The 22,347-nt window shown below is 42.4% G+C and overlaps 1 protein-coding gene and 1 long non-coding RNA gene across 10 annotated transcripts in view; both read left to right on the forward strand.

The window, feature by feature from the left end:
* The window catches only part of LOC103680227, a 77,304-nt gene extending 70,875 nt beyond the window's left edge, over positions 1-6,429 (forward strand). For all 3 annotated transcript variants that reach the window (XR_005834504.1, XR_005834503.1, XR_573082.2), the window contains exons 5-6: positions 2,391-2,507; positions 4,712-6,429. This is a non-coding gene — a long non-coding RNA (uncharacterized LOC103680227). The remainder of the gene's footprint in view (positions 1-2,390; positions 2,508-4,711) is intronic.
* Positions 6,430-20,697: 14,268 nt separating this feature from the next.
* The window catches only part of THOC2 (THO complex 2), a 118,494-nt gene continuing 116,844 nt past the window's right edge, over positions 20,698-22,347 (forward strand). For all 7 annotated transcript variants that reach the window (XM_040628354.1, XM_040628351.1, XM_040628327.1 and 4 more), the window contains exon 1: positions 20,698-20,847. In XM_040628354.1, the coding sequence (XP_040484288.1) occupies positions 20,777-20,847 (71 nt within the window). In that variant the 5' untranslated portion in view covers positions 20,698-20,776. The remainder of the gene's footprint in view (positions 20,848-22,347) is intronic.

The following is a 22,347-nucleotide window of genomic DNA, read 5'->3' on the forward strand; positions in this document are numbered from 1 at the left end:
AGGCGCTTAACCGCTGTGCCACCCAGGCGCCCCTGACAAGGTATTTTAAATATTAAAGTCCAGGGGCGCCTGGGCAGCACAGTGGTTGAGTGTCTGCCTTCGGCTCAGGGCGTGATCCCGGCGTTATGGGATCGAGCCCCACATTGGGCTCCTCCGCTATGAGCCTGCTTCTTCTTCTCCCACTCCCCCTGCTTGTGTTCCCTCTCTCGCTGGCTGTCTCTGTCTCTGTCAAATAAATAAATAAAATCTTTAAAAAATAAATAAATAAATAAATAAATATTAAAGTCCATCAAAAAATAAAATAAAAAATAAATATTAAAGTCTATCACAGAGAACTAGTTAAATAATGGTATACCCCTAAAATGAAATTCTGTATACGCAAAGGAACAAGAAGCAAGCTCTTTAGGAACATCTCAGAGTTACACTGTTAAAATAAGCAATATGAAGAACAGTGTGAATATTGTGCAAAAAATGATTCAAATATCTCTGAAAGTAAATGGGAGACACTTGTGACCTAAATTGTCTATGCAGAAGATAACTGAGTGGCTGGGGGAGGGGTGGGGGAGGGGTGAAGAGAGCTGCATGCCTCTTGGTAACTTCTGAGCTTGAACCATATGACTACTTAATTCATTTAAAAGAATAAATAAAATATTAATATTTATGGTTAAATAATGAGACTTTTATAAGAGTCGTATTTAAATTGCATTATATTTGTCATTTGGGGAAGATTACTGTTCTTATGATATTATGTCCTTTCCATTTCTTCAGATCTTTTTTTTAAAGTAATCTCTCCACCCAACATGGGACTCAAACTCACGACTCTGAGAGCAAGAGTTGTAGGCTCCACTGACTGAGTCAGCCAGGCACCCCTCTTCAGATCTTATTTTATGTTCTTCAAAAAGAAGCTATACTGTTCTTCATGTAAATTTTGTATATTTCCTCTTCCACTCATTCCTAAGTATTTTTTTAAGTTTTATTTATTTAAATAAAATACCCCAATGCGGGGATCAAACTCACAACCCCAAGATCAAGAGTTGCATGCTCCACTTACTGAGCCAGCCAGGCACCCCTCATTCCTAAGTATTTTAAATTTTTGTCGGGGCGCCTGGGTGGCACAGCGGTTAAGCGCCTGCCTTCGGCTCAGGGCGTGATCCCGGCGTTATGGGATTGAGCCCCACATCAGGCTCCTCCGCTATGAGCCTGCTTCTTCCTCTCCCACTCCCCCTGCTTGTGTTCCCTCTCTCGCTGGCTGTCTCTATCTCTGTCGAATAAATAAATAAAATCTTTAAAAAAAAATAAAAAATAAAATAAAATAAAATACCTTGCCAATCTCCTTCTATTACAGTGTTTCAATGAATAGCATTGTATGTGTGATTTGTATATTCCCAACTATATATGTAGGATGTATTTCTAGACATAGAATTTCTGAGTCAAGCAGCATGTACATTTTAAACGCTTGTAGATGGTGCCAAACTGCTCTCCATATAAGTTGTATCAATTTATATTCCTACCAACAATGTATGAAAGTGGGTGTTTCCCTGCATTCTCACAAAAATAGCATTTTATTAACCTTTTTGGTCTTGGCCTATCTGTGAAGTGTGGTTTCATTTCACATTTTTCTAATTATGATGAAGTTTGAACATGTTTTCATACATTGAAGAGCCATTTATATTTATGTTTTGTGAACTGTATGCTCATATTCTTTGCCCATTATTCTACTGGGTTGTCGCTCATTTTCTTGGTTTTATTGTGACTCTTTATATGTTACGGAAATTGGTCCTTTGTGAGATTAGTTGCAAGTATATTTTACCAGATATTAAAGGCACCATAGAATCACCATAATCAAAACGTGTTGATTCCTGTATGGTACCTATACAAGATAGAAACTTGATCAGTGAAATAAAATTGTCCAGAAACAAAATCCAAATATGCATTGTAAAATAATAGATAACAAAAAAAAATAGATAACAAAAGTGGCACTTTAATTCAATTGTTTGATAAACTGTTGTTGGCACAATTGGCTATCCACATGAAAGAAAACAGTCATGCCCCTATATCATACTGTATCAGAAATAGAATTTAGATGAATGAACAATTTTTTAATAAAATTATTTTAGAATCCAGAAATAAACTTATTCATATATATTCAATTATTTTTTAATAAAATTATTTTGAAACAATTTTAGATTTACAGAAAAATAGCAAAGATAGTATAGAGTTTCCATATTCCTCACATCCAGTTTCTTTTATTAACATCTTATATTAATGTTGATGGTACATTTGTCATAATTTGTTTGTAATAAAGCAGTATGGATTCATTTTCATCAACTAAAGTCCACACTTTATTTAGATTTCCTTAGTTTTACCCTAATGTCCTTTTTCTGTTCCAGGATCCCATCCAGGATACCACATTACATTTTACTTCACTGGGCTCTTTTTGATTGTGACAGTTTCCCAGACTTTCCGTGGTTTTCATCATCTTGACCACTTTGAAGAATACTCGTCAGGTATTTTGTAGTATGTTCCTCAGTTGAGGGTTTTCTTCTCAATACTAGACTAGTGTTAATGGATTTTGAAGAAGACACCACAGAGATAACATGCCATGTCATCACATATTAGCAAAGAAGATATATTATCAAAGTAACGTCGTTGTTCCTATTAACCTTGCTCACCTGTTTGAGGTAGCATTTGCCAGTCTTCTCTACTGGAGAATTGCCCCCCGCCCCGCCTATACTCTACTCTTTGGAAGGATGCCACAATGCACAGTCCACACTTAAGTAGCGGGGGGTTATGATGCACCTCCTTGAGGGCAGAGTGTATACATAAATTATTTGGAATTCTTCTTAGTGGGAGATTTATCTCTTCCCCTCTATTTCTTTATATAATCATTTATTTATAACAGTATGACTCTATGGATATATATTTTATCCTTATATCTAACACTGCTTTTTCTTGTTACTTAAGTTGTTCCAGCTTTGGCTATCAGGAGCTCTTTGAGTTTGGCTCCACTGTCCCTTTGACCTACCTTCATCATTGTGGATTTTTGGGGAAGATATTATTGATTTATTTAGAGAAAGCAAGCAGGGGGAGGGGCACAGGGAGTGGGAGAGAATCTCAAGCAGACTCCCCACCGAGCACGGAGCCTGACGTGGGGCTCAATCTCACGACCCTGAGATCATGACCTGAGCTGAAACCAAGAGTTGGATGCTTAACTGACTGTGCCACCCAGGCGCCCCTGAAGGTAGATTATTTTAAAGGAGTTTTTAAAAGTTTATTCAATTTTATTTTAGTTTTAGTAATCTCTACACCCAACGTGGGGCTTGAACTCATGACCCCAAGATCAAGAGTTGCATGCTCTTCCAACTGAGCCAGGCAGGCGCCCCTGAAGGCAAATTTTTGTCAGTGAAAATACACGTACGTTTTGATTAGCAATCCTTAATTTCAGAGTCTATCCTATATAAATAGAAGTACTGGTTCAGGGGCGCCTGGGTGGCACAGCGGTTAAGCGTCTGCCTTCGGCTCTGGGCGTGATCCCAGCGTTCTGGGATCGAGCCCCATATCAGGCTCCTCCGCTGGGAGCCTGCTTCTTCCTGTCCCACTCCCCCTGCTTGTGTTCCCTCTCTCGCTGGCTGTCTCTATCTCTGTCAAATAAATAAATAAATAAAATCTTTAAAAAAAAAAAAAGAAGTACTGGTTCATTAGGTTATATGTCTAAGAATGCTTATGGCAGCATTGTTTGTGGAGGCAAATCTGGAAACTACCTGAATGTTTAGCAGTAGGAGAGTAGACATGGATATCCATATTATGGAATTTGACACAGCTATTAAAATATGAATTAGAAATATAATTTATTGGTCTGAAGAATTTCCATAAAGCCTCATAAAATGAAAAAAAAGGTTATTGCAGAACAGTGTGTATGGCATGAGTTTTTTTGGGGGGGGTAACAACCAACAACAATGGCAACAAAACCCCTCCATATGTGGATTTTTCAGTATGAACAGAGGCCAGAGAAGTGATGGGTTGGGTTGTGTTTCCTCACAGTGAGACACTGAGGCAAGGCTTTGAGTACAAGTAGTCTATTTGGGAGGTGGTAAGCATCGGCAGGGAAATAGAAAAGTGAGGCAGGGAAAGAAGGAAAGCAATGCAAAGTGCATTAGTGAGCAGGTATGGTTCTGGGCATTTGGGTCTCAGGGCTCCTGGGGATCTCTAGGTGGTCGTGGAACACACCTCAAGGTTGTCTCACCTGGGCAGGAGGTGAGGAAGCTGGCACTCTTCCCTGCCAGTCCTGTCAGGGTATGGCATCACTTCTCTTTTTGGCTGGCTTGAAGGAGTTTCAGAGGCTTCCACTTAGCCATTTCTGTCATCATGGCTTTTATTTGTTAGGTGAGGGAACAATTTGAGGGTTCTTCTAACTGCTGAATATGTCTCTTCCAATAATACACTGAAGGACCAGAGAAATGACCACAGAATGGATGTGGATCCATTGGCTTCACTGTAAGATGTGGGCCAAGACTCCATTTCCTACCAAGTGTCCAGACATCCCACTGTAACAGAGGGCCCCATGATGGTGCTCTAGGTTCCCTGACCTCAGGTCCACAAAATATGGTTATTTCTTCCCCCTTGCTTTACAGTCACACTGATGAATGGCCTAGGTCCTGTGGAGGCAGAGTTGCTGGAATCGTAACTGTATGTATTTGCTGTGGCTTTGCAGGGTCCTTCCTCAAGCGGACTTGGCCTTTCTTCACTTGATCGGTTCTGGGTCTGAGAACCTGCTCAGGGATGGAAACTCGACAAATGATCGTGATTTTTCCACTGTGGCAACTGACAGTCTACTGCTCAAGTAGTCTTGATTTGTTTATCTTTATTTTTTTAGTTTTACAAGAAACTCTTGCTGGTTTCTGTTATGAGCTGAATTGTGTCCCCCCCAAAAATTCATATATTGAAGTCCTAACCCTTAGTATCTTAGAATGTGACATATTTGGAGATAGGGCCTTTGAGGAGGTAATTAAGGTAGAATGAGGTCATTTGGGTGGGCTCAAATCCAATAGGACTGGTGTCCTTATACGAAGAATAAATTAGGACACAGACAATACACAGACTGATGGGCAACCATGTGAGGACACAGTGAGAAGGCAGCCATCTTCAAGCCAAGGAGAGAGGCCTCGGAAGAAAGCGACCTGCCAACAATTTGACCTTGGACTTCTAGCTTCTAGAACTGTGAGGAAATAAATTTCTGTTGTTTAAGCTACTAAGTCTGGTATATTGTTATGGCGCCCCAAGTGAACTGATACAGCTTACCATCTGTATTGTTCCTAGGAATGCCATAGTTTACTAGCCATCTCTACAGATCCTTGCAGGTCAAAGCCCCATATTTGCTATTCCAGACTTGGTATCTATAATGATTATTACAGTTTTCTTGACTCTGACAGTTAACTGCTGCCACCTGGCCTATTCTAGAATCCTATTATCCCCATTGACACCAAGGAGCCTACATTACATAGTAGTCTCCCCTACCATGAACCCTGACCCATAGAAGACAACCACCATGGAGCTTTTCAGCAATGCCAGTAACACATTCCTTGTCGCCTTAATACAAAAAGTGTCCTCTGGGCCCTTCCAGGGGGCACCATCAAATAGTGTGCTTTCTGGTCTTACATAAGGAAACCATTCTAATTTGCCCACCCCTCTGAGCTTTTTGACCCTTCATTCAGTACTCTGTCAAGGCAATTCCAACAACTCCACTTCATTTACTATATAGGCTTTGTTGTTTCCAAGATTCAAGGCGCCATTCCAGCAGCATACTAGGACTGATTCCAGGTATCCCTGCCAGGATATGAAATCCTGAGTCATGGGAGAATGTTCCAATGTCAAAAACTCTTCCATATCCAGTTTTATATTCTTCCCTGGTCCAACACCCTCAAGATCCATTCCCAGGTTTATTCTCTCGATTCCATCAAGTACATATTCACTAAGTCCTACAACTATTCAATGAATAATCTCTTTTATCTCCTACCAGAAATGGTATTTCTCTGCTGGGACCATACTAAGAATTGTCCCTAAAAGAAATACGCTGAGGTGGGAGACAAGCATCCTCCTCCCATGTAACTCTATTGCTCTCACAAGCAAATCTGGAACTGATTTTTAGCCTAGACTGCCCCTTTCTGGAAGGAATGAGAAAAGATAAAGTTCCCATGAAGGCCTTCTGCTTCCTTACTGTTCCTTGACTTAATAATTGGCTGACCAAACCTGTCATTTGCTTTCTTTAGGGTTTCTGTGGTCATTGACAAGAGCAAACCAACTCCCTGATTCTCAAAGTTTTCATCTTTCAAGTGCTAGAGCTATTGAATGAACCAGTGCATGTCTCTCCATTTGTATCCTATCCCAATCCAGCGTAGGTGAGAGTCTTATCCCAGGACCCTGGGATCACGACCTGAGCCGAAGGCAGGTACTTAACCAACTGAGCCACCCAGGCACACCCTCCCCCCCCCCCCCCCNATGCACACATTTCATGATCAAGTTAGGTGTCTGTGATATGTGATGTTCCCTCATAGCCATTTATACCTACTTGTCACTCAGAGATGTTTTTGTCTGCATGTAACTGGATAAACTACAAGAGATGAAAAGTGGGGTCTATGGTTTTTGTTTTGTTTTTTTTTCCCCTCACAGAACTAGAATGCTGGAAGTCAGGGGCTGCTGGCATTTCTTCAGTAGCTCAACAATATCAAGGCTGATGGCTACGCAGTTCTCTTGGCCTTTCCCTCAGTGTCACTGGATGACTTCTACGGCTCCACATTCAAGACAAGAATAAGGAAGAAGAGGAAGGGATGATACTTGTGTCAGGAAAGCAACAGTTTTCCCAAGGAATCCATGCATGAGTTTCCTCTGCTGCTAGAACAAAGCTCCGTGAATGTAGTGGCTTAAAGCAACACAAACTTATCCCCTTACAGTTCTGGATGTCAGAAGTCTGAAGTGGTTTTGCTAGGCTAAAATCACAGTGTCGGTAGGGTTGCCTTCCTTCTCTGGGCTCTAAGGGAGTACTGGTTTCCTTGCCTTTTCCATCTTCCAGAAGGTGCCTACATTCCTTGACTGCTGGCCCCCTTCCATCTTCACAGCCAGCAATCACATCACTGTGACTTCTGCTTGTTGTCATCACATCTCTGACTTTTTGGCCCTCCGTCTGCCACATTTAAGGATCTTTGTGATGACATTGGGCCCACCTGGATAATCCAGGATACGCTCCCTCTTCTTCTTCTTCTTCTTTTTTTTTTTTTTGTTTCACAGTTTTATTTAAATTTTAGTTAGTTAACATATAGTGTAATAATGGTTTCAGGAGTAGAACTTAGTGATTCGTTACTTACACCCAGTGCTTACGCTCCCTCTTCTAAAGTTAACTGATTAGTGAGCTTAATTCCATCTGCAACCTTAGTTCTTTGTGTGTAACCCAACATATGCACAGGTTCTGGGGATTAGGATGTAATTGAGGGGACCATGATTTGCCTACCACGACCCAGTTTTGTCTCATTGGCCAAAATTCTAGCTGGAAGGAGGCTTGAGAGTGGGAGTTGGATTAGTTGGACAACAGTGTCTGCCATACCTTGCTAGCACTTCTTGAAGTTTGTAATTACATATTTCTTGTGTGACTTTTCCCCTAGTAGATCCTATATGCCATGAGAGCAAGAACCATACCTGTTTCGCTCACCATTGTATTTTCAGCATATAACAAGGTACCTAACATATAGTAGCAGCTCAGTAAATTTTTAGTGCATAAAGGAATGCATGAACAAGTACGCAGACACAAACACACGCACACATAGAGAAAAAGCTTACTATAGCATTTTCTGGGACATAGCCAAGAAATGGAAGCAATCTAACTGTTCATCTATAGGAAACTGGTTATACAAATTGTTGATTTTTAGAGAGTAAACCCCTGGTACAGTCTACAAAAGAATATTCAGCCTTTGTAAACAATGAGACCGATCTTAAATGCAGGGACATGAAAAGATGTTCATTATTTATCACTAAGGGAAGATGCAAGTTGCAGAACAGCATGTATTGTATGACCCTATTTGTGTGATAGAAAATAAACTGAAGCTTATTGCCCTTGGGAAGGAAGAACACAAGGAACCAGAAAGAACAAAGAGTCAAATTCTTGGCCTTGGATTGTTCTGGAAACCCACACCAAGCACATTCCTTCTCATGGTCTTTGCACTGACTGTTCTTTCTGCCTCCAATACTCCTTCCTCACATAATAACATATTGATATTAATTAACATTAGTGTTAACTTATTAATAGCTTGCTCTCCTCTTTCATTAAGTCTCAGTCCAATGTCGTCTTCTTAGAGAGGGCCTGACTTGACCACCCTGTCTTAAACAGCATTCCACGATCCACTTTCTCCATTCCCATGATCCACTTTATTTTATATGACATTATATATCTATTTGTTTCATTGTTAATTTTTTTAAGTAATCTCCTTCCCCATGTGGGGCTCGAATTTACAACCCCCAGATCAAGAGTCGCATGCTGTACTGACTGAGCCAGCCAGGCGCCCGTTGTTTAATTGTTTATGATACTGCTTCTCCACTCGAACGTAAGTGCCATGGGGCCGGGGATCTAGGTGGTTCTGATGCAGGTTGCTGGAGTGCCTCAGTTTCAGAATCACTTCTAACTCTTAGGGCAGCAGTTCTCAAAGTGTGGTCTGCGGACCAGCAACATCAGTATCACCTGGGTACTTGTTAGATAGGCACATTCTCCAGTCTCACCTACTGAGTCAAAACCCCTGGGTGTAGGGACCAGCAGTCTGTTGTTCAGAAGCCTTCCAGATAGTTCTGATGCCCACTCAAGTCTGAGAACCACTGACTTTGCTTTTCTTTTTTGGGTAGCACTCCCTGGCTCTCTTTTCAGGGATCTTTTCCAGGTAGACAGAGGTTAACTCTCTTCCCTATTCTTTCCTCTGTGCTGCTCCTAAGAATGTTCTGAATAAGATAGAAATGTGGGAATTCTGTGTTTACCTTACCTTAATTTAACTTAAATTTTTCTTGAACTTTACCCTCTAGAAAAGGGGCTGACAGTCAGCATTTTTGGCTTTGCAGGCCACAAAGTCTGATGCAACTACACAACTCTGCCCCTGGAGTGGGAAGGCAGCCAGAGACAATATGTAAATGAATGAGCATGGCCGTATGCCAATAAAACTTCGTATATGGACACTGAGATTTGAAGTGTCAGCAATCTGGTGGCATAATATGTACATTAAATGATGTTATTTTGCGTTTCCTGATTACGTTCATTTGGCCTCTTCTGTGAAATGCTTGCCCATTTCTTTTGCCCCCTTTCCTAGCTGCTAAAGGGAACTTATTCCAATGGGCAGTACCCTTGGGCATTCCTTTTGTATGGAGGGAGATGACACCTGATATGTGGACATACACAGTGAATCCTGAAAAATGGCAAGTATCCTGGCTCATTGGAGGCATAGAAGAACAATGCTGCCATACCAGTCGCAAGGATGTCTGGAAAAGAGATACATAGATGGGCTCCTGGGGTTGGTTCCAGGCATGCATATCTTTGTCTCACATTAATATTCACTGAAGAGCATCCATTGAAGAGTAGATTCAAAACAAACCAGGTGGGTAAGCCAAACCTTCTCCTTGGCCACCATAGTACTTGTGCCATGGGCCCCCAAATAGGTGGTTATGCAGGCAGGCAGGGAGGGAGGCAATGTGTGGGCCCAGCAGCATGGGCTTCACCTCTCCAAGGCTGGTTTAGCTACTGCCACTGCTGAGTGCCCACGAAGCCAACAGCAGAGACCAACGGTGAGTCCTGTATATAGTGCTGATGGCTAAAGGCACATTAGCCAGCCACCTTATGGTCTTAATTCCTTTAGAACCCTTCCACCTTGGAAGGGAGACTGAGTTGTCTTTGATGGAATCAACACGTACTTTGGATTTGGGTTTGTTTTGCCTGCCTGTACTGCCTCTGCCCAGTGCTACCGCCTCCTCATTTGCTTCATAGGTTTCACTCTCCAGTAAATGCTTTGCATCCTAACTCAATTTCAGCTTTGGCTTCCTAAAGAATGCAATCTGCGACAACCTCTTTTCTAGGGCAAAATGAGACACTTGTAATGCGTGGTATGCGCTGGATGAAATTACTCAAATTATCAGCGATGGTGGCTTCAAATGGAATACAAGTGGAGGGCAAAGCTTTGGGAAATCAAGTGGCTAGAGCACTTAGTCCCTATGGTGACAGTGATGATTGCAAAGGATGTGGCTAGGGCTAACTGCTTCTGATGACCGTAGAGAGCTTATACAGAAAAGAGGACAAATGGAAAGCCTTGAATGCACAACACAGATCAGAGTGGAAAATCAAAGAGCCTCACTGTCACCATTCAAGTAGTCTTTATTCTCCTGGAACTGTAGGACAGATATGCCTGACAATCATGCCCAGGGACTGATCATAAACATTGTAGAGGTGCAGCACTGCTAAAGGTATGACCTTGTTAGAGCTCTGAGGTTAACTGATGGGCTCTCCTGGGGAAAGAATAGGACCCTAACACACGGAGTGGAAATATTTGGGCGTAAACAGATGAAGCTGAGAAAAATTTAGCCTCCACCTTCCCCTGAACCTTCCTTGCCAGTAGGAGTCATACGTCCTTTGTCTAATGGTACCAGCCTTCCTCTGCATGGAAACCTTTTGGTGACTTCCATGGGGGTGTTTGCCTCACAGGAAATACTGATTCTCCTCAGGACCAACCCCCACAACAGTTCATTATCTCCACTCCCGTAAGAATCATTGGATTTCAGTATAGCCTATATGTCTTAATGCCAAAGAGAAGGGAATGTTGAAGTGGATCTATGATGTGCAATCTTCTCAGTGCCTACCACTAGCTCTACTTGTACAAAGACTGCAGTAGGGTTTCCTGGGTTGTGGGATTTTCAGTTTTAAAACTGTGACAGTCCCAGGAAAATTTGCACCAGTCGGTCACCCTATTGGGAGGACACTCTTCACTAAAGCATTAAGAAAAATATTGGGTGTTATACACAACTAATGAATCATTGAACACAACACCAAAAACTAATGATGTATTTTATGTTTGCTAATTGAATTAAACAAACAAAAAAGAAATACATTGGTGAGGGGAGCACCAGTATGACTGAAAAGCTCTATGGAATAGCCTCCGTAGGCCGGAGATGATAGTGGGAGATGCTTCCATGGAATTGGACACCCTGATTTCAAAAGGAATAATGGAGTCCTAAAGGGTAGAGTCCAGGTGATGGTGCTTAACTCTCAGAAGTAATATGGATGCAACTGAAATAAAGCACAAGGATCGAGTGTTTTAACCTCCACCTGTTGCAGGGGACGATTGTTTATGAACTTTCCTAGGAATGAAATAGATGTGATATAGAGAAGCAGAAAAATTCTAGGTCTGGTGGGCAAAAATTTTGCAGACTCTTGAACTCTTACTCTGTTCCCAGATCTACTAAGCCAGTTCACAGATTTGGAGGTCCTTTTTTTTTTTTTTTTTTTTGAGCTCCTTGATTAAGGGGGAGGCCAGATCTCTGAGAAAGGACCTTACTGCAATGCTATCACAGATGTATACTGCAAATCTTCTTCCAAATGTTCCCCAGACTGAGGCCTATGGTCATTTACTAGGAGGCCATGACCAGGGTAAAGAAAATATCTGGAACCTTCTGAGGGTTCTAAGATTCCAGCTCTGAATTGATGCTAATTATTGGACAGTGTGCCACTGTGGTTCATGTCCAGAGTGCGGACTTAGGGAGTCAGGTAATAAATTAGGTCTTGGTCTGAGTTCATTTCAGTGGGAACTTGGACCCATCCTGGCTGCATCACCACACATTCTTTTTCTGACTCAAGATCCATGGAGGGAAAGCTCTCATTATAGGAAAGGTCAAGTAGTATCTCCTCGAACTGTACCCCTCTCCCCTTTCACCTCTACTGCCAAGAAAGTAAACCAAAGCAACACCAAATTCCTGGGGCAATTGAAGAGATAAGAACCACCACCAAAGACTTGAACAATGAAATTGTGATGACTCCAACACATGCCCCTATATAACTTGCCTGTTTGGCCTGTAGGAAAAGGCATATAAGTTTTGGAGAATGCTTTTCAATTATTGCTAATTTAATCAGGTTGTGACACCAGTCACAACTGTGTTTCTTAATGTGGTATCTTTATTGGAGTAAATCAATCCAGCCTCTGGCACCTATTGACCTAGCAACTATCATCAGCAGAGATAATCAGAAATAGTTTGCACTTGCTCTCTTACCTCAGGGCTATCTCAAAGTGTGCTGTTTTCTGTCATAATCTAGTCCAGAAGGAACTTGTCTTTTTATTCCACAGGCATAATGCTGGTCCGTGACACTGATGGCATTATGCTAATGACTCTGAAGGGCAGGAAGAATCAAATATTCTAGATGCCTTATGGCCAGAGGATAGGAGATAAGCCCTGTGAAAGTTGAGGAGCCTGCTACCTGGATGACATTTCCAGGGGTCCAGTGATCTGGGAAATGTCAGAATATCTCTTCTGAAGTAAGAGATAAGTTGTTTTTCCTTGTACAGCCCACCACAAAGAAAGAAACCAATACTTGGTGGACCTCTCTGGATGTAGGAGGCAACATATACCATATTTGGGTAGGCTGCTCTAACCCATTTACTGAGTAACCTGTAAGGCTGCCAGTTTTGAGTGGGATCTGAAGCAAGAAAAGCTTCAGCAACAAATCTGAACCTGTGGTACGTGTTCTACGAAGCCTCAGTAGAAGCTTCATAGCACAGACTCTTAGGGTGTTGAAGTAAGGCCAGACTTTCCTTAATTGACAAATATTTTCCATTTAAAGGCAATGCCTATATTGCTATCAGGTCCTGATAGTGACTGAATTATTGACCATGAGACAACAGGAAACTATGTGACTTGAACTGGCCATTAGAAAATGGGTATTATCTAATCCGCTCAATCATCAAATGGCCATGTGCAGCAGCATTCCACTGTTAAATGGAAACTGCGAATGAAATCAGATCTGAGAAAACTGGGAAAGTAAAAGTGAATGAGGAGCTAGCTCAGACTCACGTGGTACTTGCTCCTACTATATTGCTGCCTCTCCATCAGCCTCTACCTATGGCCTCAAGGAGAGTTCTCTATAATCATTGGACAGAGCAAAAAAATGTAGGCCTATGGCTTTATAGATGGGTTTGCATGGTAGGCTGGCACCTGGCAGAAGTGGGTCACAGGTGGCTGACAGCTCCACTCAGGGATGGCCCCTAGAGACAGAGGTAAAAGAAAATCCTCCCAAGTAGTACATCTAGTTGTCTACTTTGGTGGAAGGAGAAATGGCCTAATACACTGATGTAGACTGATTCAGGGGCAGAGGATAATATGTTGGCTGGATGGTGAAGAATGTGGAAAGAACAAGATAGGAATTTGGTGATAAGGAGGCCTAGGAAAGAGGTACATGCATAGGCCTCTTAGAATGGGCCAGAAGTGTGAAGATATTTGTGTTCCATACAATTGCATCTGGGGATATCCACTGGGGAAGAGGCTCTCGGTAATCAGGTGGATAAGATAACTTCTGTTGATGTTAGCCTCTTCAGCTACCCTAGTGCTTCCTCAGTAGACCCATATACAAAATGGCTGTGGCAGCTGGGATGGTGTGTATATATGGGGTCTTCTCTCACTGAAGCTGATTTGTCTATTACCGCTGATTTGTCTGTTGGAATTGGCAATCTGCTTATCAGCAGAAACCAAATGCTGAGGCACCAAAATGGAACCATTCCTTGTGGGGGACCAGGTAGTCATCTGGTGGCAGATTGGTTACACTGAACCCCCTTCCATCACGGAGGAGGCACCGACTGTCTTCACAGGAATAGATACACATTCTGAATACGCATTTGCTTTTCATGCCTGCAAAGCTTCTGCCAGCACCACCATGTGGACTCACAGAATGCCTGATTCATCACCATGGTATCCCACCCAACATTGCTTCCAACAAACGAACTCAGTTTAGCATGAAGGAAGTGTGGCGATGGGCTTGTCCCCGTGGAATTCACTGGTCTTATCGCATGTCTCATCACCCAGAAACAACTGGCTTAATAGAATGGTGACATTTCCTGCCAAAGGCTCAGTTATGGCATCATAACCTGCAACTTTGGGGTACTGTCCTACAGAACCTAGTACATACTTTAAACCAGGGGCCAATATATTGTATCATCTCCCTTGTAGACAGAATGTATGGGTCCAGGATTCCAGAGGTGGAAGCGGGATTGACCCCTCTCCCTGAAGAAATATTTGCTTCCCATCCCTACATCTTGGACTCCGTGGGTTAAGAGGTTCTAATGCCTGAGGGACATATGTTTCCACGAGGGAACATGTCAGGATTCTGATATTTTGGAAACTGACACTGCCCTCTGGCCATTTTGTGTTTTTCACGCTGTTTAACTAACAGGCAGACAAGGGGTCACTGTACAAACCAGGGTGGTCTATCCTGATTACCAAAGGTGGATTAGGTGGCTCCTACACAATGGAGGCAAGGAGAACTATCTCTAGAACCCAGGGGCTTCACTGGGGTGCCTCTTATCACTCCCTTGTTCAATAGCACTTGTCAATGAAAACTGGTAACCCTGTCAAGGTAAGATTTATAAGATTCGGATCCCCTGTGGGGATGAAGGTTTAGGTCACTCCACCAGGGAACGTATCCTGTCCTACTGGGATGTTGACAGAGGGCAAGGGATGCATGGACTGGGTGGCAGAAAAATTGAAGCTGTGATTATCAACTTAGAGCCTGCTTCTAGCTACAGAAGCAGGGACTATAACAACTTGTTTATCATTTCTTTTATTTTTTAAAGATTTTATTTATTTATTTATTTATTTATTTATTTATTTGAGAGAGTGTAAGTGCATTCAGGGGTAGGGACAGAGGAAGAGGGAGAGAGAGAATCTCAAGCAGGTTCCACTCCCAGCACAGAGACCAATGCAGACCTTGATCCCACAACCCTGAGATCACGACCTGTGCCAAAATCAAGAGTTGGATGCCTAACCGACTGAACTGTCCAGGCACCCCTATGGCAACTATGTTTTATGTTTAGAACCCCCTTTCCCTTCTACTTTGTATGAAAAGTACTTGTGGTGGTTAGTATTTTAGATTTCTTTTTTTTTAAAGATTTTATTTATTTATTTGACAGAGATAGAGACAGCCAGTGAGAGAGGGAACAGAAGCAGGGGGAGTGGGAGAGGAAGAAGCAGGCTCATAGCGGAGGAGCCTGATGTGGGGCTCGATCCCATAACGCTGGGATCACGCCCTGAGCCGAAGGCAGACGCTTAACCGCTGTGCCACCCAGGCGCCCCAGTATTTTAGATTTCATGTGGGAGTATGAATTAATTGACATCCCCCTGCAATGATACAGTAGCTGATGGGAATTTGTACATTTTGTTTGAGGTCATGGGGATTTGATCTGGAAGAGAGGCAAGAGTGGTGTGGAGGGGCAAAAGGAATGGTCAGTGCTGGGAATTCTCTGTTTACCCTTTCAAGGTTCACTTTGCATCCTTCTCCACCCAGCTCTGTTCCCACATTAACTGCATTTGGTTCCCCTGCATTATGGCTCTCAGTAGCCATCAGCCAATGGGGGGTATCAGCAGCAGGAGATCAGATGGTGGAAGGAGAGAAAGGTCGGGAAATTTATTCCCCACATTCCCTCCATACAAGGATGTGAGTTGGCAGTGATTTCTCCACAGAAGACCACAGTTCCTGTTGAATGTTCCTTTCCTTATTTCCTTAGTTTTTGGTAACCATTCCCTCTCCTTGCCCCTTTAGGCTTACGGGTGCTAACATCTTCCAGTGTTGCTAGCCCTGAGGTGCTTCACCATTCATTGTTGATTTCCCTTAATCCTGCCCACCCACATCCTTGTGCATGGTTCCTTCATTAAACTGTCTTTAGGGGTGCCTGGCTGGCTCAGTCCGTGGAGCATGTGACTCTTGATATCGGGGTTGTAAGTTTGAGTCCGACATCAGGTGTAGAGATTACTTAAAAATAAAATCTTAAAAAAAGTAAACTGTCTCTAATTATCCACTTGGCGTATGTCATCTGTTTCCTGTCATGAACCCAACTGATACAATTCCTAATATTTGTTTATATATACCTTCTCCCATTTTTGTAATCAGTCTTTCCAGGGAGGTTTATCAGTCTTATTAGACTTTTCAACCAACCAGTTTTGGGTTTTATTGATCTTTTGTATTAGATATTTTATTTTTTTATTAATATTTATTATTTTGAAATGTCCTTATTTCTGCTTTCTTTCATTTACTTTGTTATTGTTTTTGTAACTTCTTAAATTGGATGCTTAGCTTTTTAATTTACAGCCTGCTTCTTTATTTTTTTTTAAGTTTTTATTTGTTTATTTGACAGAGAGAGAGCAAGCACAAGCAAGGGGGAATGGCAGACAGAGGGAGAGGGAGAAGCAGGCTCCCCACTGAGGAGGGAGAGCCTGATGCAGGGCTCGATCCTAGAACCCTGGGATCATGACCTGAGCCAAAGGCAGACATTTAACCGACTGAGCCACTCAGGCACCCTAGCCTTGCTTCTTCAATAATACAAAGGCTTCACGACATAAATTTCTTTCTAAATACCACTTTGGCTGCAAAACATAACTTTTTATTAGTTTTCTTTTTTCTTAAGTAGGCTCTATGCCCAAGGTGGGACTTGAACTCACAGCTTCAAGATCAAGAGTCACTTCCTCCACCGACTGACCCAGCCAGGTGCCCCTATTAGTTTTGATATGTAATATTTTCATTATTGCTCTGTTCTAAGTATTTTCTAATTTTTAGTATGATTTTTTCTTTGACATGTGATTTCAAAGTATGTTTTAAAATTTCCGAACATAGATGTTTTCTTTATCTTCTTGTTACTGATTTCCACTTTAATTGCAGTGTGGTCAGAAAATGTGAACTGTTTGAGACTGAGTCTTTGAAATTTGTTGACATTTTTTTAACCTAGCATATGATTAACTTTCATAAATGTTCCATGTGCTGGACCACTATTAGATGACATACTGCTTTTGTATAAATTAGGAAAATGTGCTCTTGCTTCCAGATGGATGTAGAACCACACCTGAGCACCTGGTATGACAAGTGGAGCATGGGATGGATTTTGACCCCCACTTGTCCTCTTGGCTGGGTGCTTTTGATCAGTGAACAATCTGCACATGGTGACTTGTTCATGTGTTCTTGTAAAGAATGTTTATTTTCCAGTTGCTAGGTACAGTGTTCTTTGTGTATCTACTAGAACAAGCTTGTTCATTTGATTTTCAAATTTTCTACATTTTTACTGTTTTTTTGTCTGCTTCATCTATGAATTTAGGAGGGAGATGAACTAAAGACTCACTGTGGTGTTGGATTTGTCTATTTCTCCTTGTATTTCTGTTAATTTTTGTTTCACATAAAGCAGTTGAGTACATTCAAGGTTAGTATTATTACATTATTCTGTTGAATTGAAATTTTTATCAATATATTGTAACCTTCTTTATTTTTTAAAAATTATTCTTAAAAGATTTTATTTTTAAGTAATCTCTACACCCAGCATGGGGCTTGAACCTACAACCCCAAGATCAAGAGTTCTATACTCTACCAACTGAGCCAGCCAGGCACCCCTTGTAACCTTCTTTAAATCTAGTAGTTATTTTCCCCTTGAAGTCTGTTTTGTGTGATATTAATCTAGCTATAACAGCTTATTTTTTGTTGATCATATTATTTGCCTGTGTATTTTTTCCATCATTTTTACTTTCAAACTTACTGTGTATGTGTGTTTTGGGGGTGTCTTTTAAAAATAGCAGACTTCTTTAAATCCAGACTGATAATCTTTACTTTTAACTGGAGCATTTGGTTCATTTACATTTTAGGCAATTATTGATATATTTAAGTTTAAATCTACCATCTTCTATTCTTTTTGTCACAATTTTCCAAAAAGTTTTTCCTCCTTTCTTGCCTTTTTTGGATTGGTTGATTTTTTTTCTCTTTCTCTCTTTCAATTTTCCCCCTTTTGGTAGTGTGGAAGGGATATAATATCCTTTTATGTTAGTGGCTATCCTAGAAATTTTAATATGCATTTTTAACATAATTAAGTCTTTAGTTAATAGAAATCCATTACCAATACTCAGCATTCTACGGTACAATTCCACAAAGCGTAGAGTTTTTGCATCATTCTTTGATTATTTTATTTATTTTGTCTTGTTTTTCTTGACCTTACAGTGACCTAAAATTAAACGATCACTCCGTGGATCAGACTGTCAGCATTGAAACTACCCAATCCCTAGCCTTCACCACAGACCTCAGTCCCTGCCTCATCCATTGGTACCCAGGAGCCAGTGAGATCACCAGGGAACAGTATTCTCAGCTGCTGAGATAATACCAGACTCTGATAGCAAAGAACAGGCAAGCCAACAGCAAAGATGCAAAAGATATGATAGCTTTGCAATCTTATAGAGCAAAAAGCCAATTAGTTCTGAGGAATTCCTAAAGGAGTCATCATAACATGTAAAAATAGTTCTGCAGGCTCTGGGAGAAGGGAAAATCAAAGCTTCAAAGGGCATCACTGCAGTCAGGTCATACCACATTTGTGGCATACTGAGTAGTATGCATACTGCACACAGTTCAGCGTTTGGAAGGAGAAATCACTGTGATAAAGTGGCGAGGTAAACCACAATACAGCAGAATATTGTCAGTGGCTCTCAACAGGGGTTATTTTGCACTGCAGGAGACATTTTGCAAAGTCTGGAGGGACTATTGTTAACAACTGGTGTGTGGGGGGGAGTTCTACAATACACAGGATCCTCCCTGTCCTCTGCAAAGAATTATCTGGACTCTGTGCCCACTGCTATAGGTTATATAGTGAAGTATACATAAGCAGCAGGATAGTGTTTCTTGTATCACAGATGCCATCCTGTAATAACGATTTCACATTTTTTTAAGGGAGGATGATGGTACAGCAAGGATTCACTATACCTTTTTGTTGACACTTGAAAAATCCATAATAATGAAAAATGGAAAGATCGGCGGGCACTCCTATCTCTGGACCTCCTTGAAATGACAAAGAGTTTTCATGAGCAGATGCCATTGAAACTAAACGGTGTATATTTTCTAATTACTGGCTTTAGGCTTTCAAAATCAGACAGGACATTAGGAGTCTAGGTATAGCTTATGAAATTCAGCAATCATGAACAATGTAGTATTTTCCCAGAACTTGCTGAATACAGCCTATCCCTCCAACAGCTTTTCAATGCAAATAAACCTGGTGCGTTTGATGAAAATTGCCAAATTTAGAAGATACTACTAGTTCTAAAGTTCATACCTTAGCAGATGTGTGGTAGGATTTCTTTCTTTGGTTTGCCTATATTTTCTAAAATTTCTGCCAAACACTTCTAAAATCTTTTTGTTTTGAAAAGTTGCACAAATAGAACAGAGAATCTTTGCGTGTCCTGCACTTAGACTCCTAAAATGTTAATATTTTACATTTGCTTAATCATCCTATGGTTTTCTTCTGAGATATTTTAGAGTAAGTTGCAACATAATGCCCCATTATCTTTAAGTACTCCAGCGAGTATTTTCTTAAAGAAGGACTTTCACAATAACGATAGTACAAGTATAAAAATCAAGAAATTTACATTGATACAGTATTATTAATCTATAGATATTCAAATTTTGTCAGTTGTGCCAATAATACCCTTTCTAGTAAAAGAAAAATGTTCTTTTTCTGGCTGGGGATCAGTTGCCATGTCTGTTGTTCCTACTAATCCGGAGGAGTTCCTCGATATGTCTTTGTCTTTAGTGACTTTGATGATTTTGAAGAGGGCAAACCAGTAATTTTGTAGACTGTCCCTATATGGGTTTGTTTGATGTTCCCTCATGATTAAATTCGGGTTATGTGAATTTTGGCGTCATGAATGCTACAAAATTGGTCAGTGCTTTCTTTAGCACCTTATCAGGAGGCACATGATGCCCATTTCTGGGAGTGCTGATTTTTATAACTAGGACGGTGTCCGCCATGTTTTCCCACTGTAGTTTTTATTTCGCCTTTGAAATCGTAGTATTTTGTCGGGAGATACTTTGAGACTCTGTAATGTAAACAAGTTGTTTCTTATGGTAATTGCGCCCCCTAGTTTTGTCTAAGGTTACAGAGACAGAGGCCGATTACAGTAGGGTGTCAGCACTGGCGGGGGCAAGTGTTTGCAGGGGTCAATTTCTGCTTGTGTCCCTTGTATTAGCATGTCTAGCACATAGTAAATGGCTACTTCTTTCTTGATTAATTTGTTTTATCTCAGCAGTTAGTAGGGTGTATTGTAATTGATCTGCTTATGTTTGTCTTTCCCACAGACTGTGAGCTCATTGAGGGTAGGCACAATGGCTTACCGCTTCTCTGTCCCCAGTGTCTAGCACATACTAGGCGTTTGAAAAATACATGTTTGAATTAGTGGCCTGGAGTAGATACACTATGGAAGAAGATAAGGGCTATGAGACGGCCTGGGGATGGCTTTTTTCCTGTTCTAAAGGGAAGCTAGGGCAAGGGTTGTAGAGGGCGCGGTCGGCGTAGTCACTCTGCAAAGGAACCCATGGGTCTCACCCACCTGGTTGGAGGCAAGGCCTCGGGTTTCCGCGGGTGGGGAGGAAAGTGGGGCGGGAAATCGAAAACCGAACTCGCAGCTCCCGGCATTCCCCGTGGGCGGTGCTCCCCTTTGACCCCTCGCTCGCGTGCTACACATCCGGGCCTCTGCTACTAGTGAGGGGAAGATGGCGGCCGCAACTGTGGTGGTTCCCGTAGAGTGGATAAAGAACTGGGAGAAATCAGGGAGAGGCGAATTGTGAGTGTCCGGGCTGGAGGCGGGCGCACGGCCGGGCCGGGCCCGGGCGTCAGCCGTGCTCTCCCATGTGGGGAGAGGTTGTGGGGGGGAGATGTGCCCCCTCCCCCATCCGGGCGGCGGGTGTGGAGGGTTGGCTAGGAGTTTCGAACTCGGGGAGGAGAGGTGCTGGTAACCGTCGCCGACCTCCTTCCTTCTCTGGCCTCTCCGAAATCCCCATTGCCCACCGTAGGCTGTCTTCCTTTAGTCTCTTAGCAGAACTCTCGTTTCGCCCTTGCGGGTCCCCGCGCTCTCGCTCCGTCTCTTTTTGTCCCCCTCTTCGCTTGAGCTCACTTGGCTCCTTTCTCTTTACGGTGCCGCGCCGGGGGGTTCGGACTTTCCATCTCTCTGTCCCATTTCTTCACTCTGCACCCGTTCGACTCTGCAGTTTGGAGCCCGACGCCTCCTCTGCCCGAAGTCCGAGGAGGGCGAACCGTCCCGACTCCCTCCTCTCCTCTCCGCCCGCCGGCGCGATGCCCCGGGCGTCATGAAGAGCCCCGTTTGGCACCTCTTTTCCTCCCGGGGAGCGGTCTTTCGGATTGTCCCGGCCTCGCGCGGCGCCACTGGCCGTGGGAGAAGTGTAGCTGGGATTGCCGCTTTCCCCGAAGACCTACCGGCATTTCTTTACTCCGTCTTTTCACTTTAGAGCCATTTCGGGTTTGATTCAACTTTCGTAATTAAATGTTTCCTAAACCCCATTTTGTCCTGGGACTGCAACTAATTTTGGCAACTCTCCAAGGTTTTCGAGTACCTGGAATAACGCGTTTCCTTTAGTCATAAAACTTGTTTTTTCCCCCGGTAATACAGAAAACAGTAATTTGCCATACCCGCGGTTTCCTCGCCCAAAATTTCAGTTCCCGCTCTCTCGGAAAGAAAGAAATCGTTTAAGCAGCGAAACCCCAGATTCAAAAACAACTTATTTCTAATTTCTTTCTCTGAATCGCTTTATTAGCTAAAGCTCAACATTGTATGAGATTAACTCTCGTTAGCCATTTTTGCGGTCGTCGTCGCCCCGCCACCCCAAGTCAGTTTACGGTTGCTGGTGCGAAAGATAACGAATCTTTGGAACTTCGTTACTTCGAACGAAACCCGGGGAATGCGTTGCCCGATCTTGCGCGTGTAATATTGCCAGCGTCTCTGGCCTCCTCCTCCCCCCCGCCCCCGCCCCCGCCCCCGCCCCGCTCGGAGCGCACTCGCGCTGCTTTACTAAGTCTTAACTGTGTGAGCTCTAGAATTGTTATTTCCTGGGTAAGCGGCGGTCTTAGCCACTTAACTAGCTGAGTGACCTTGGGTAAGTTCCTTAACCACTTTGACCGTTTCCCCTTGAGTAAATTGGGATTAATAAGTACTCAAAGGATTGTTGTGAAGACTAAATAATGCCTGTAAAGCACTTGGCTTATAGTAAGTGCTCAAGCGATACCTATTAAAAGTAATATTATTATTCCAATCTTTAGGTATTTAAAC

This window comes from Ursus maritimus, assembly GCF_017311325.1.
Source record: "Ursus maritimus isolate PB19 chromosome X unlocalized genomic scaffold, ASM1731132v1 scaffold_X1, whole genome shotgun sequence".
Lineage (NCBI taxonomy): Eukaryota > Metazoa > Chordata > Mammalia > Carnivora > Ursidae > Ursus > Ursus maritimus.